At 56.0% G+C, this 16,111-nt stretch overlaps 1 protein-coding gene across 1 annotated transcript in view; it reads right to left on the reverse strand.

The window, feature by feature from the left end:
• HLCS (holocarboxylase synthetase) overlaps positions 1-16,111 on the reverse strand; it is a 73,106-nt gene that overhangs the window by 47,094 nt on the left and 9,901 nt on the right. Inside the window, exons 5-6 of the mRNA XM_029082771.2 lie at positions 15,743-15,925; positions 4,644-4,915 (exon numbers count right to left, since the gene is read on the reverse strand). Coding sequence (XP_028938604.1) covers positions 4,644-4,915; positions 15,743-15,925 — 455 coding nt within the window. The remainder of the gene's footprint in view (positions 1-4,643; positions 4,916-15,742; positions 15,926-16,111) is intronic.

Genomic DNA, 16,111 nt, shown 5'->3' on the forward strand with positions numbered 1-16,111 from the left:
TAAAATCCGGGAAGCCTGAGAGGGTAAAGTCTCCTTGCCTTTGGTGCTTTCAAGATGACGTGCAATTGTTTCTGACAGACTGTAAAAAGAGATGAGAAGCAATGAGGCTGAGTGAAAAGGGCATAGGACTAGTAGTCAGGTGACCTGAGTTCTAATTCTGGTTCCACCACTTGTCTGCTGGGTGACCTTAAGGAAGTCACTTAAGTTCTTGGTTCCTCTGTTTTTTCATGTGTAAAATGGGGATTCAAAGCCTGCTTCACTCTCCCCTTTAGTCTGTGATACCCGGAAGGGACAGAGACTGTGCCTGGTATGACTGTACTGTATCTACCCCAGTGTCTGCCACAGTGTTTGGCACATAGTGACATATACCACAGTTGTTAGTATTACCACTATGAAAACACTCACATGCCCAGAGACAGAGTGAGAGTGACAAAGCCAGACAGAGACGGGAAGCACACAATCCCAGCGAGTGCTCAGAGAGATAGAGGATGAAGAGGAGGGAGGACAGAGAGGGAAGGAGAAAGAGGGAAGAGAGAGGAGGGAGAGAGGGAAAGGGAGAGAGAGAGAAGGAGGGGGAGAGAGAAAGAGAGAGAGAGGGAGAGAGAGAGAAGGAAAGCAGACACTCTCGTGGCTCCATCTTCTCCCCTACATTCCCACGACTCTCTTGCAGCTCCCAGGAAAGACTCCCCCAGGCCCCACTGGCTAAGACGAGCAGAGCCTAGTGGAGCTCGCTGTCCCGCTGGCAGGGAGGGCTGGGAGCGGGTGTAAAGGGGGAAGACCGTCCAGTATGTGGAGCTGGGAAGTTGGACGCCAAGAGCTGGCCTGGGTGGAGGAGCGGGGAGCAACACAGAAATTCCAGGTGTCCGGGTGCTGCCAGGCATGTAACTGGCTAACTTGGGATCGAACGATCGAATGCCCATTCTGGAGGACGGAACTGCACACCCCAGCCCAGCCATCTGAAGACACAGTGTCTTCTTCGGAGGCCGGACCATTCACTCTCTCGGGCAGCTAGCACCGTCCCGCCCGGGAAGCGTCGCCTGCTTGTGGGATCCCGGCGGGTCAAGTTCGGGGGCCGGGGAAGGGAGGGGAGCAAGAACAGACACACACCACCAACACACCACCATCCGCGGCCCCTCTGAGAAAAACAGGATCAGCAAGTATCTTTCTGCCAGGCATAACTTCATCACTTTCCCTCTCGCTAATGTGACTACTCTTGTGGGAGAGCAAAGGGGGAGAAAAAGAGCACGCAAGTGATGAATGACTCCTTGTGCAATGCAGAAAAAATGCCGGGCCTCAGACTGATGGGTGATGGAATCCCCCTCATGCAGAAACAGCGCGTGCCCCCCGGCCCCGGGAATGAGTAGAAACCGATCTGGCGGGGGGGGGGGAGCGTTTCAGAGCAGAGAGTGTGAGGTCCAGCCCGATGCGATGCAATCGCTGCACAAAAAGGATTCAACACCCGGGAGCCTCCTCCCGGCCTGTTTGGTTTGGAAGGAGCACGGCGAGGGAGACATGGTCTTTGTCACTAACCCCCCACACGATCCGGGGGGAGCCCCACTCCCCAAACTCATTAGGCCCGAGGCCAGGGCAGAGCATCCAGAGTTCAGCGAACCGGGGCCTCCGGAGAAGCGCTCTCCCAAGTCCGCTCGGGTCACCCGGCGCTCCGGGCCGGGAGCCCGATCCCAACAGTCTCGGGTCGGGGAGCCCACCGGTTGGCTAGGATCCTCGGCTTTCTGCCGCCGAGGTCCAAAAACTGAACGGGGATGGGGAGACCAGGAGGACAAACAACCGCCTGGCCATCAGAGTCCAGGACCCCAGACTGAGCGCCACCTAACCAAGCTAATGCAGGTGCATTACTCCCTAGAGTTCTTGGCGAGGCCCGGTTACGGGTGGTTCTCACCTAAAATGGGAGTCCTTGTTTCTGCGCGGATGTCACCACTGTGGTCATCCAGGTATAAATCTCTGCCTTCCCCAGGCCCGCCGACATCCGGGGACTACTACAAGGCAGCGGCCAGGAACCTTCGAACCCATCTGGGCCTCGAAGCCGCCACCGGAAAGGCAGCCTTCGGCCACCGCCCGCCCATGAGGATCAGGGTGCGGATCCCACCGCCCGTGACAAGCAGGGCTCTCGGGGAGGGAGCAGAGCCCGACAACCAGAGCGGAGGAAGCATCGGGCCGGACTCAAGCCTTGCTTTCCAGGTGGCAAAGAATACACAGAAAACACTCCTCACCTAGAAAAATGGGGCTTCTTAAACACCAGCCTTCTCTGAGGGTTCACCCTCATACCCAGTGTGTCAAGGTCAGGTCAGAGAACCCAGGGTAGCTAGGCCAAGCACCCTTCCTTTTTTTTACAATCACGCTAATGCGCCTTCATCAGAGCCGCTTATAGGTACATTCACACTCGGCTCGCTCCCTCCGTGCACGCGAAGCGCGGGGCAGCGATAACACGGTACGTGCTCTGATATGCAAAACATCAACACGGGCCATCTGGAGAGCTAATGAATAATCAAGGGAGTCCAAATTATACTACAGAATTTTCCCTTAGAATCTGTAGGACAACACTGTCAGGTTCAATCTATTCACTTAGGCTGGAGAATCAATTTTTCAAACTTTATGACAGGTCTAATAGTTTCCACCTGTTTCTGGAGCTGGACTCTTGACTGGCATGTTACCAGCCAGGGTGGAAATGCAGACAAAGACCCCTATTAGAATCCGCCTGTTTCTCTACTGTGAGGTCACTGAGCCATTAAATTAGTTCCAGTTCCCTTTCTGCCCTCCCCAGGTCCGGAGCACTTTGGGGGTTTGGGGGCAGGGGCGGAGAGGGAGCCGGCGGGGGGCCCACGGGAGTTCTGCCCGGGACCTTTCGGGCACCTGAGGTTTTTGCCTCCGTTCCCGACTCGAGGAGCAGCGAGCCCCTGGACAGGGAGGGTGGTTTCTCCTCCAACCTGGCCCGGTTTATGGGGTGGCAGCGGCTTTCATTTCTCCCCCGGGGTTTCAGGAACGCAGACCCCGCTCTTCCGTTAGATTCCCGAGATGCAATTCGGACCAGGGAGCCCCGTGCTGCCGCCCGCCTCCGCGTGGGCCTTCGGGGGGAGAGGAGCCCCCAGGGTGGGGCCGGAAACGTGGTCCAAGGGGAAGCCGACCCTTCCTCCTCACCTCTTCCCCCCCGCTTCCTCGGCCCCTGGCCTGGCCCCTTGTGGGCGGGGAACTTGCCTACCGACTCTGTGCAGAGGACTGTACTAAACGCTTGGGAACGTACGACAGAGTAAGTACTCAATAAATACCACCGGTTGACTGATTTCCCTGTCCTGGGGGGTCTCGGGCCTGCTCCCTCCCAGGGCCAACACTCATCTGCTAGGTCCCTCAAGGACTCTCCCTCAAGCCCTGGCCAGGCACCGGGCAGGCGGATGCCCGCACGCACACCCACCTCTCTGATTCAGGGATACAGCTGGCTAGGACTCCAGCCTCCCTACTCCTGCCTCTGGGGAGGAGGCCCTGTTCTGGATGAAAGGAGTCCCCTTTATGGGAAAGACGAATCTAACCGAAACGACTGCACCTCCCACCCCTCACCCGGTCCCCAAACTCTCCAGGACACCCCGCCCAGCTTGCGGTGCCCCTCCAATAACCCATCACCACGGGCCCCATCCCATTTGGGAAGGCTGTCCGGGAGGGGAACCGTCACCCTCTCAGAAGCGAAGGCGCGGCCCAAGAGGCGTGAGCGGAAGGAAAGGCCTTCAAGCGTCAGTCACCTGACCGTGGATTCACAGTTCCATTAGAGCATCTCTTAAAACGTCACCATCTGAAGAAATCCAGCTCCCCTTGTGTTTGACCTCCAATGTCTCCCCATCCCCAGGGTCTCCCTGGGACCTGTCAGCCAGGGGCAGCGCACCCTGAAACTCAGGAGGCCGGCGGAGCCCCGAATCCATCACCCCGGTCTGCCCACCGGCCAGCCGCCGCCCCCGGGCCTCCTGGACGCGCCGACTCGCCGCTCCAACCCTACCCGCTGAGCCCCGGCAACTGACATCCCCCTGTTGCATTTCTTTTCATCTGTTTTGGATTTTGGAAGCTTTAATCAAAGCCCGGGAAACCAGAAGGGCGGAGGAAACCTCTGGCAGCCAAGGGAAAAATGTCGAAGCGTCCGAGGGGGATGACGGAGGGGTTGAAAAATGTAAATTGGGCCGGAGCGGAGCGAGCGTGGGTCTCGGCGGCACGCGCGGCTCCGTCGGCCTCTATCAGCTGGATTTGACGTACCAGACGGGACCCCTCCATCTGCCGGGCTAAACCCAGCCGAGCCGCTGGAAGGAGGTCCCAGGCTCCACCTGCTCCACCGTATGGAGGCCGCGCTTAGAGCCCAACCTTCCCGAGTCCCGGGCCGGATTCAGCCCCGGCCACGGGGTCAACCGGGACGGGCACCATCACCCACACAGTACTGCAAGTATCCCCCACAGCTACTATTCCTACTTCCGCTGCTCTAGTCGGGTGGCATCCACCACCAGTGCCGCCACCGTGAAGGGGCTCCCGGGGAGTTAAGCGGCCAGAGGGGCCCACCGCTCAGGGCACGGGACAGCCCGAGGGTGAGCCCGGTGGGCCTCGACGCAATCCGCTCTGCCGGCGCTCGGGCCCAGCCCGCGCCAGGCTCTTACCCGTCCAGGAGGCTCATGGTGGAGGTAGTCACTTCGGCGAACAGCACCACCTTCCCCAGCGTCTTAGTCCGCAGGTTCTCCCGATAGGTGTCCATGCTGAAATACTCGGAGGCGAAGCCCTCGGTCTCTGTGACGACAGGGATGCGGGCCGGGGTCACTTCCATCTCCGGCTCGTAGGAGGGAACGAACTGGAGGGTGACCTGGTGAGAAGGGATCATCCCCTGGGCATCCACGTGCTTTTCCAGCCACTGCCTGAATACCCCTCCAGTTTCCTGGAAGGAAGAGAAGAAAGAAGACACGTGACGACCTCAATCAGCAGGAGGGGACAGAGGTGGTGTTACCCACCGCCTCTCGGGGCCCTGAGCCAAGCCTGGGCTCATGGCCCCTCTGTACCCTTCTTCCACCTTATTGTTCTATTGAATTTTCCCAAGCACTTAATACAGTGCTCTGCACATAGTAAGTGCTCAAAAAAATACAACTGAGTGAACAAACGAACCTGCATTCACACACACAGCAGGGGGAATTCACCATGCCATCTCCCATCTTCTGCCGAGCCTCAGCCGCACAGCCACCATGGGAGAAGCAGCGTGGCCCGGAAAGGGCCCGGAAGTCAGAAGTGGGTTTTCGTTCATTTATTCAATCGTGAGTGCTTACTGGGTGCAGAGCACTGTACTAACTGCTTGGGAAAGGACAATACAACAATAGACACATTTCCTGCCCACAACAAGCTTATAGTCTAGAGGGGGAAAGACAGGCAATATAAATAAATTACATACATTACAGATATGCACATAAGCGCTGTGGGGTGGGGAGAGGGGAAAAGAACAAAGGGAGCAAGTCGGGGTGACGCAGAAGGGTGCAGGAGAAGAGGAGAGTGGGGGTTTAGTCAAGGAGGACCTCCCGGCTCTGCCACTGGCTTGCTGGGTGACTCTGGATAAGTCACTTCACTTCTCTGGGCCTGTTTCCTCACCTGTCAAATGGGGATTCCACACCCTTTCTCCCTCCCTCAGACTGGAAACCCCACCTAGGACGGGGCCTGTGTCTCATTGATGATCTTGTATCCATCCCAGCGCTTAGTTCAGTCCTTGGCATACGGTAAGCACTTAACCAATACCATCCCCATCACCGTCACCGCGGCCTACCCAGGTCTGAAGCAAGATGATTAGCAGCGATTGTAAACTCATCTGCCATGCCGTAAGCTCTCTGAAAGTACCACTTGTGTCTCTTACCCCTGTGGATGCTCCCGAGGGCACTCAGTCTATTAAAGAACAGTGCTGGGCACTCAGTAGGTGCTCAGCCAACGCTACCGACTGAGTCAAGTACAAACTGAGTCAGATAAAACGACGGAATCACCGCACCCAACAGATCAAGAAGCAGTCTCAGAAAGGCGACAAAGTGGGCCGAGAACCACACAAGTGGGACCCGAGGGAGAAGTCCGGGCCTCGCTAAAACCAGAAACCCCTCCATGATCTCGGCCTTCGGCCTGTTCCCTATGTCCCACTGCCCCCCGCCTCCCCACCTTCTCCCTCCTGCGAAGGCCCCGCCACAGAAACAGGGACTGTGTCCACCCTGAATATCTCTCTGGATTGTAAGCTCCTAGTGGGCAGGGGTCATATCTATCAACTCCACTATAATGGATTCTCTCGAGGGCTCAGCACGGTACCCTGCAAACAGTAAGTGCTCAGTAAACACCTGTGACTGACGGATGGATTGGGCACCCATGTGCCAGCCAGTCCTCCCGACTCCAACTTTTCTCTCACGTATCCATAGGTGGCTCCGTTTTGTTCTGGCCCTTGGCCAGAGCCGGGAGGGGAAGATTTGGGGAGCCCCTCATCGTCCCTTAGAGATAGTGCCCCTGCTCTCTTATCGCTGAATAGAACGGGACAACGAGCAGAGGCGAGGAGGCAGCACGAGGCTCTCAGTCGCAGCCCGGTCACTTGTATGTGTAGATGGGCCGGACCCTGTGGCAGGATCTGGGCTAAAGAAGGCCACCAAAGTGACCCCCTGCCTACCAGCCAAGGTTGGGTGGGGTCCCTGTGGGAAGACTACAAAAGGGAGTGATACTGACCCCGGAGACCTTGGTGCAGGGAAAGATCTTCACAAGGGGGGAGAGACAGTGACATTGATAGGCACCCCAAGAAAGAGGCTTGGGACAGAGCCCTGAGAAGAAGAAGCAGTGCGACCTAATTGAGGGAGTGCAGGCCTAGGAGTCAGGGCACTGGGGTTCTCAGCCCGGCTCTGCCACTTAACTGCTGGATGACTTGGAGCAAGGTGCTTACTTTCTCTGGACCTTGGTTTCCTCAGCTGTAAAACAGGGATAAGATACCTATTCTCCCTCTCTCAGTCTCTAACATGGCGCTCACAGGCTGTTTCTGACCTGATGATTCTGTATCTATTCTAGCATTTAGTACAGTGCTGAGCACATAGTAAGCGCTTAACAAAGGCCATTATTATTGCCAACATCATTAAGTTGAGGTAAAAAAAAATTTCATGGCCATAGTTCCCGATGTTTAGGTTTGGAAAACATTCACGAATTCTGGAGACACCTACATAACGAACGTCTGCGATGCAAAGGGACCAAGATTCAGGCCCAATGCCAGACCCCCGGCCCCAGCCGTGACCCCTTCCCCATTAAAACATGGAAGGCGGGGGGGACGGACTGGAATAGCGAGGGACGCCAAGGAGGACACGGGTGGAGGAGGAGACTGTGACTCTCAGAGGAGTGGGGGTAGCAGCCCAATGTGTCCACATGACCCCTCGACTCACCCTGCTTCCCACCGCCTCCTCCCCGGCCCCCTGGGAGCTGGGAATAAGCCTGGATTCGGAAGCCCGGCTCCTCCACCCCAGCTGCAGAAGCTGATTGACACCTCTTAATCGGAATCACTGGCCCCCGCCACCTGGCAGGCAGGGAGACCTGGGGGCTGGCGGGGCTCAGGCGCCGAGGGAGGGGCTGTAAATTTTCCGGGGCGGGTTCTCCGCCGGCGGGGAAGACGGCTCGGGGCCGGGGAGGAAGGAGGGCCCGGGCGGGCTAGGCCCACGCAGCAGGTGTCGGAGGAATCCGGTACCAGGCGCAGCGTCTCGCCTCCCCACGGCCAACCTGCCTCATTCCCGGAGCAGGGGATTCTGGGCCAGAGGTCCCGTTGATCTCTTGGCTGCCCCGAATTCTCCTGTCGTCGGCTACGTGCGGTACGTATGTCCTGAGCTGGGCTGGGGAGGCCCTGGCTCAACGCTGTCCAGCCCCAGACCTCCCCGACGTCCGCCCGTGGCCCCGCCGAGAGGAGAGCGGCGCCTCCTTTCAAGGTTTGGGTCACTGCCCGGAGGACGCCGTGCGACAGAGGGAGCCGGACTCAGGGCTCATGCCCGGAGGTGTCCGCTGGCTGGCCGGCGAGTGGCCCCTGGTGGTCAGCGTGACTATCGCTGTCGGCTCCGGCGGGAGCGGGACATCGGGCAGAGGGCGGCCTGCCCCGACCAGGTCAGAGGGCTGAGGGGATGGGCCTCTGATGGATGAAGCTCCCCGCTATTTGGAAATGGCTAAAACTATTCTTTTATCAAACCCCTTTCAGAGGCCGGAAGCGCCACCTGGGGGAGAGAGGTTAATTCGCTAGACAAACACTTGGGTTTTTAATAATAATAATAATAATAATAATGATGGTATTTGTTAAGCGCTTACTATGTGCCAAGCCCTGTTCTAAGCGTTGGGGTAGATACAAGCTAATCAGGTTGCCGACTTGTTCATTCCAAGCGCTTAATACAGTGCTCTGCACATAGTAAGCGCTCAATAAATACTACTGAATGAAGGTTGTCCCACGTGGGGCTCAGAGTTTGAATCCCCATTTTACAGATGAGGTAACAGGCACAGAGAAGGGAAGAATTTTGCCCAAAGTCACACAGTTGATTAGTGGCAGAGCTGAAATTAGAACCCACGACCGCTGACCCCCAAGCCCAGGCTTTTGACACCAAACCACGTTTTTAAAGTCCACTTTGCACACTCCCAACCCCAGCGCCCGTAGAATTTAGACCGTTTCTATTCTAGAACTTTCAAGGGGAAGATTGATAGATTGGTAGTCTCAAAGAAGGCCCTACTATGTCGGCAGCAGGTTGAACTAGTGGAAAGAGCACCAGCCCTCATATCGAGGGACCCGAAACCCTGGTTCTGCCACTTGCCGGCTAAGTTACCTAGGGCAAGTCACTTCTCTGTGCCTCAGTCATCTCAACCGTCATATGGGGATTCGATACCGGCTCTCCTTTCCACGGAAACTGTGAGCCCCACGTGGGACAGGGTCTGTATGTGATCTGATTACTCTGCATCTACCCCGATGCTCAGCACAGAGCTTCACACCTATAAATGCTTAACACTCGCCACCGTTATCATTATCAATACCACAGAATTAGTAGACATGATCCCTTCCCTCTAGGACCTTACAGTCTCACAGGGCGACAGACCTCAAAAGACATTACAGGTGGGAAGACAGAAGAGAATGACGGAACATGCGCAGACCAGTAGCGGGATGACGCGGGAACGCCGACATGGCAGTAGGGAAGAATAAGAGGGGGCTGAGAATTTACTAGACGTCGGCGGCTTCTGCCTTCCGAGTCCGGCCCACAACAGCCTCTCTCTGAGCCCGGTGACTGGAAGAAAGCCGGCAGGTCACAGGTCAAACACCTTCCCACGGCAAGAGCTGGCTGAGCCCACTCCGGTCTGTCCCCAGAAACGCACCCAGTCCCTCGGTCCGATTGGCCACGGACCTGCCCAAACCCAGGCTCTCGGAAAGGGCGCGCGACACTCTACCAATACAACGGCTAACTGGGTCCGCCTTAGTCCGACGGCCAACCGGCTGGTGATTTTGACCACTGCCCCGCCACGTAAAGGCAAAAGCCAATGGGCAAAAGCGCTCGGATCACGGGAGGGAACTTGGACCATTTTGCTTCATCTCGAATCGACCGCAGGCTGAGTTTGCAGTGGATTCCAGAATGACTTATTTGTTCATCTCCAGAATCAAGTTATAAGAAAATTTCTGGAAGGAGGAGCAAAGTTTTCCTTGTGAATTCTTGAGGGTTTTTTTCTTGCCATCAAAAACCGCTTTCGACCCTCTCTCTTCCCTCCCCAAGGGGCAGTGTGGTGGATCACCCTACTGCTTAGGATGGCGTGAAATGCAACTATTCAACTGAAGGCTGAGAGCCTGAAAAAGAAAAAAAACCCAGAGACATATGTTCCTGGGCAACTTTCAATTAGCACCAAATCGGTTTAAGAGAGTTTGGCTCTAGGAATCACTCTGTGCCAAAAGTTGACATTTTGGCTGTGATGGTCCAATCCAAGATTAAACGCGATACATAAAATTCTCGGGGCCAAAGGCACCATTAAAAAGGAAGTCCTCCCACCTCCCCGAAAAAAGTCATTTCACCATGTCCAGGCCAAGGGCATTAATCATTTACTCCACCACTCACCAGGAGATGTGATTCCAGGTTCCAGACCAGTTTCCAGGTTCATATAGCTCAAGAAGGCGACACCAGGAGAACTGTTTATGAAGCGAGGATACCCTGCCCAGCTCTGATTATAACGCTTTCGTTTCTAGAAGTAGCTAAAGCGGGGCTCCAGGTTTAAACCTCTGTACATTTCTCTGCACACGGAACTCATTCAATAAATATGACTGATTGACTGATTCTGGGCCATGGGATCACAGACCCAATAATAATAGTAATAATACTTGTTAGGTGCTTACTCTGTGCCAAGCACTGTACTTGGGAGAGCACGATATGATGGCTCTGTTGAAGACCTCCGGCGCTGGGTGGAGTCACAGGCCTGAGGTAAAGCATAGTCAAAATCCAGGCCTTGAACAGAGACCCTGATTTATGTAAATAGGAAGAGTTAAAGAAAACGCCCACGGGGACTCCAAAAACCTCTCCAACTGGCACGGTTCAAATCACTTTCTTCCCGGAGGACCACAATGGGACTGCGCCCAGTCCACCAGGGCATCACCTTGGGGGCGGAGGCTGGGGTCACCACCCAGCCCGGCCCCTCCACGGCCTTCGGCAGCGACGTCACAGGATCCTCCAGGTACTGACCTTCCGGCACCCCCAGAACTCCCCCCTCACAAAGTGGTCGTCCGTGAATGTAGCTGCACTCTTCTGCCACCGGCTGATATCATCTGTTCCCCATCCCCAACTTTCCCATCACTGCGGGTGGTAAAGACGTGCTTCCTTTGGCTTCTCGGCCACCCGCTGCTGCGTTTCAATGACTGGGGGGGGGCGAGGGAGAGACTTGGTGAGCGACAGTTCCACGTCCGCCCTCTCTGCGGCTCTGTAAACCTGACCTTTCACACGGCAAGCATCCACCCTTTTCATCTTATCTTACGGCCCAGGATCAATCAATGCTGGAACACAATCATTCGAAAGCCCTGGACAGTGAAGTTTCTTGCTTGCCAACACCCCAGGATTTCACAGAAATTCTACACTTTTCTAAGGCACAAAACTCATCGGGTTGGATCAACTGGGTTGGGGGACTTGATCGCTATCCATCTCTCTTTGAAATCAGAGAAACCGCAGTCCAGAGTTGAGGGTAAGGGATAACAATGATGATAATTTGTGGTAAGTGCTAAGTGCCGGGGTGGATTCGGTATACAGAGGTCCGACACGGAGCTCACAGTCTTAAGGCGGAGGAGAACAGGTACTTAATCCCCACTGGACAGATGAGGAAACTGAGGCAGGGAGCGGTCAAATGACTTGCCCAAAGTCACATAGCAGGCAAGTAATATGGCCTAATGGAATGTGTATGGGCCTGGGAGTCTAAGGATCTGCGTTCTAATTCCAGCTCTGCTACTTGCCTGCTGTGTGGTCTTAAGCAAGCCACTTTAACTTTTCTGGGTCTCGGTTTTCTCATCCATGCAATGGAGTTAAGATGACTGTTCGTGTCCCAAATGAGGCTTTCAGTCTAAGTCAAACAAGGACTGTGTCCAACCTGATTAACTTGTAACCACTCCAGCACCTAGTGAAGTGTTTGGGAGACAGTATGCGCTTAACAAGCCCTGCATTTATTATCAGTGCTATTACACAGGGTCAGTGTCACAATGAGAGTTTACCTCCACGCGGGATTCTGAAATAATGTGACTCCCACCTCCTAGGATAACAGGGCATGATCTGAACCCAGCTGTCACCACACATGGCAGAGAAAAGGCCAAGCAATGTAGCAAAGTGGATAGAGCATGGCTCGGGAGTCAGACAAACCTGAGTTCTAATCCCGGCTCGGCCACTTACCTATGAGACCGTGGACAAGCTACTTAACTTCTTTGTGCCTCAGTTACCTCAACTTTAAAATGGGGATTAAGGCTGGGAGTCCACGTGGGATATTGTCTGTGTCCATCCAGATTACAATGTATCTACTCTGGTGTTTAGAACAGTGTCTGGCATATAGTGAGCCCTTGACAAATACCATTCGAGGGGGAAAAAAGAAACAAAAAACACCTCATCAGTCAGCGGCCTTCCAAAACCCTGAAGTCTGACCTAAAGACAACCTAGGGACCCATCATCAGGGACCGGTCACTGCCAGGAGATTTAATCTCCACCATGGGGTGATTTCTGGATTCTTGGCACAGGCCAATTTCATCTGAAAAATAATAACAGGTTGGGGAGTTAGGGTTTAGCGCCTTTCAGCTCAAGTCCTCATCAGGAGAAATATCCTCTGGAAAAAAAGAAAAAAAACCCTCACATACTTTCCCCAGAAATTTGATCCTTGGCAAAAAACACAGGGCAATAATAATGCTGCACATTTCCCTTGAAGGTCAGGACATCGGGATCAACACGGCCTACTCCCGCGCGCATTCTCAAATACGAAACGACCCCTGCGCAGGCCAGCGGGTTTTCAAGCGATCAATCCTAAAAGCAATTTTGCCTAGAGTTTTGGCCAGAACAGGCGCCAGGACTGAAAAAAACCCATGGAAAAATCCATGAAAACCCACGGGGCTCTAGGAATGATGGTCCCAGGCACAATGGAATTCTGAACTCTCAGGCCACGGAGCTGTGGCTTTTACCTCTAAGAAATATGAGCGGGCCGACTGGGCCCTGGAACTCTGTCTGCTCTCCCGCTCCGATTTCCCTCCTCTCTCCTGCTCTTCGCTTCAGGTGCTCTCTCTTCCTCGTTTCTGACGCAAACACTCACACGTACACAAACACACAGACACACAAACCCTCTTTCTGTCTCTGTTTCTCTCTCTCTCATGCTATGGTAATGTCTCAGTCTCTCTCTCTCTCTCTACGGGGAGCCCGACCTGTTTTTGTGGCAGTCAGCCCAGCTGAGGTTATTATTGAGGCCTTCCAGGGTGCAGAGCCCTGCTCACCCATGACAAAGGTAAGACGCCACCCCTACCCTGGAGAGGCTTACAATCTCGTGGTGGGGGAGGGAGGCGCTGAGTCGGCTGTTCTGAAGGCAAAAGAGTGGAGAGCGTAGACAGATGAGAAAAGCCGAAACTGGGAATTTAATCAACAGCTAATGACCGGGCAGATATACACCCACCTCTGCCCGGGGAGCTGGTGAAGGAGTGGAAGGCAGGGGCAGCCAGGAACCTGGGTGTGTGCATGAGCACATATAAATGAGCAGCGTGGCCTAGTGGGAGTCAGAAGGACCTGGGTTCTAACCTGGTTCCGCCTCTTATCTGCTGTGTGACCTTGGACAAGTTACTTCACTTCTCTGTGCCTCAGTTCCCTCATCTGTAAAACGGGGATTCAGATTGTGAGCCGGATATGGACTGGGTCCAACTGAGTAGCCTTTATCTACTGCAGTGCTTAGTATGGTGCCCGGAACATAGTAAGCACTTAAATATTAAAAAAAAAAAAAAAAGGAGCACGGAGAGAAAGAAGGATCTGAGGTTTTGAAGCAGCATTTTTAGCCGCTGGGCTTTCTCCCTCCTGACCATCAACTTCATCATTAGCCAGGATCAAGATCCTGATGACTTGTGCAAGAAGAGACTCAGTTAAGGCGTCCCCGCGCCTCTTCCAGAGCCGTGGCAGTGCCCGGGGCTGCCCCCGAGGAGCCCACGGGGGCCTCGGGCAGACTGACATCGAAGCCTTCCTGCCAGGGGCTTCCCCGGGACCGGGGGAGGCCAGCGACAGCCACGGCTCCGGCCCGCGGCTCGGGGGGTCCCCAGCCTGTCACACGATCCCCTCTGTGGGCAAGAGGATCCAAGGAGCTGGAAAGGGCTTCCAAACGGAGCACATCCTCCAACTCTGCTGAACCGCGGAGCGAGCACAGGGAACCTGGCCGAGACCCGCCCGGGGTGGCCCCAGCACAACGGTCCGACCCGGCCCGGCCTCCTCCCACGCCAGCACAACCAGGCTTCTGTGCGACCCCGCTTGGCTGGGGCGGGGGAGGAGGGTGGGCAGCACGGAGAACATTCCATCGGCTGAGTGTCACCCCATATCACCGCCCCTCCGGCTCCCCTAAAAGATACTCCCATAGAGAGTCTTCTTTTCTCCAGAGTTCCCCGCTGCAAGGTGATCCCTTCCCCGGGCAGAGACCTCCGCTCTCCCCGCCTCCCGAACCGGTGGGCGCCGCCCAGATCCCGGAAATCTCTGGCCAGCCGAGAGGGAGGGCTGCCGCCACCGGCCCCCCCATCCCAGGCTCCCCCATCTCCGATGTCCTTTCCTCTCGTCATCTCATCCGTCTTGGGAAGCCTCTTTGTCAGAGACAGACTGGGAAGGGGGAAAACCCAGCCAGCGCCCAGACTGCACTACGACAAGCAGACCAAGCGCAAATCCCAACCTCAAGTCCCGTCGCCTGGGGCCCCACTGATCCCTCTAAGAAGCTGGGCCCCGGACCCCCATCCCTGCCGCCTACCCCCTCCCCACCACCCCCAATGTGGCCGGCGAGAAAAACTTGCTAGTTCAACCGGTCCCTCCCCGACCCCGGGCCTCACGCGGACAGTTCGACGATCGCTGGCCGAGGAAGGCTGAGGAGGCGGTCGCGAGGAGGGCGGGAAGGCTCCCCCGGACGGGAGGATCCATCGCCTTGGCTCCCGCGGAAGGGTCCCCCTGCCTGGCACCTAGTAAGCGCTTAATAAATACCATCATATTCATCATCCACCTCTCCCGACCCGACCCCGAGGTTTCTGCAGAAAAGGGAGTTTGGGGACCAACCTAGCTCGGCAGCGCCACCCTGCGGTGAGGCCTGGCAATGGCCCCGGGCCATGGCGGGGCTTGGAGTCCTCCAACCTGCCCCGCCACCCCCTTCCCGCCTCCCCAATTAATAACAGTAATAATAACAGTAAAGGTATTTGTTAAGCGCTTACTATGTTCCAAGCACTAGGACAAATACAAGGTAACGAGGTTGTCTCCCGTGGGGCTCACGGTCTTAATCCCCATTTTACAGATGAGGTCACTGGGGCACAGAGATGTCAAGTGGTTTCCCCAAGGTCCCGCAGCAGACAAGTGGCAGAGCCGGGATTAGAACCCATGTCCTCTGACCCCCAAGCCCTGGCTCTTGCCACTAGGTTCTCTAATTCTCCAATTCGGCCTGGACTCTCCACCCGACTGATTTGCCCCCTGCGCTGCTATACCCCCAGGGGCACCGTTACGAGCTGGAAGGACACAAATGCCAACTCCTGTTGTGCTCTGGAGAAGGGTCTCCTCTGGAGAAAATGGCTGTCTCTGCAGGGCCGGGGAGATGAGGGGAGGTGCTGCCTGCTCCAATCCCCAACATTTCCCCACTCCCCAACATTTCCCCTCTCGCTCCCAATCCCGGGTGGCCGACACGCTGCCCCCGGGGACAAGAGTTCAGCTGCCCGGGACCAACTACGGGGGCCAGAGCAGGCTCTTGTTACCAGAGGGAGGCCCACAGGTGTGTGTGCGGACACCAGCGGTCCCAGGATTCCCTGGTGATGGCACAAAGCCGCACAAAGTGTCCACTCTTGGAAAAGGAACAGTGAAGTCAAGGGATAGAGGTATTATTCCCCACAGCATTCCCAGGAAGACCCAAACTCAGATTCTGTTCTGGAGTCTTCCCTTCTGTAAAACGGGCCCAGCAAACCCGGCACTCCAGCCGGGGACCTCCCAAAGCTCTAACCACCGCCACTCCCCAAGCCCTCTCCCACGGAGCCGCGGGCTCCACTCACCGGTTGGGGCGTCAGCAGGTACAGGGGGGTCAAGGGAGGGGCCGGCTGGGGGTCACAGTTCAGGCCGAGTGCAGTCAGGATCTCCTTCAGCACCTCAAACCTCTCGCTGTTGCTGGTTTTCAGCAGGTTGAAGTCATCCGGGGACTGGGTGGCCACCGAGCCCGGAGACGCTTCCAAGTGAACCTGTGGGGAAGGGTGTCGGCCGTCAGTGGCAGACCGGCCTACCTGAGAACACCAGCTCCGGCCACCTCCGCCTCCACCCTTCAACTCCCCCATGTTCCCACCCCCTCCGACGTTGTCGCCGATATCACCGTCGTCACCACCCGGGCTTGCCTGGCCCTCGTTGCCAACCCAAGCGCCAGCGGCGTA

Source organism: Ornithorhynchus anatinus, chromosome 17 (assembly GCF_004115215.2).
Source record: "Ornithorhynchus anatinus isolate Pmale09 chromosome 17, mOrnAna1.pri.v4, whole genome shotgun sequence".
Lineage (NCBI taxonomy): Eukaryota > Metazoa > Chordata > Mammalia > Monotremata > Ornithorhynchidae > Ornithorhynchus > Ornithorhynchus anatinus.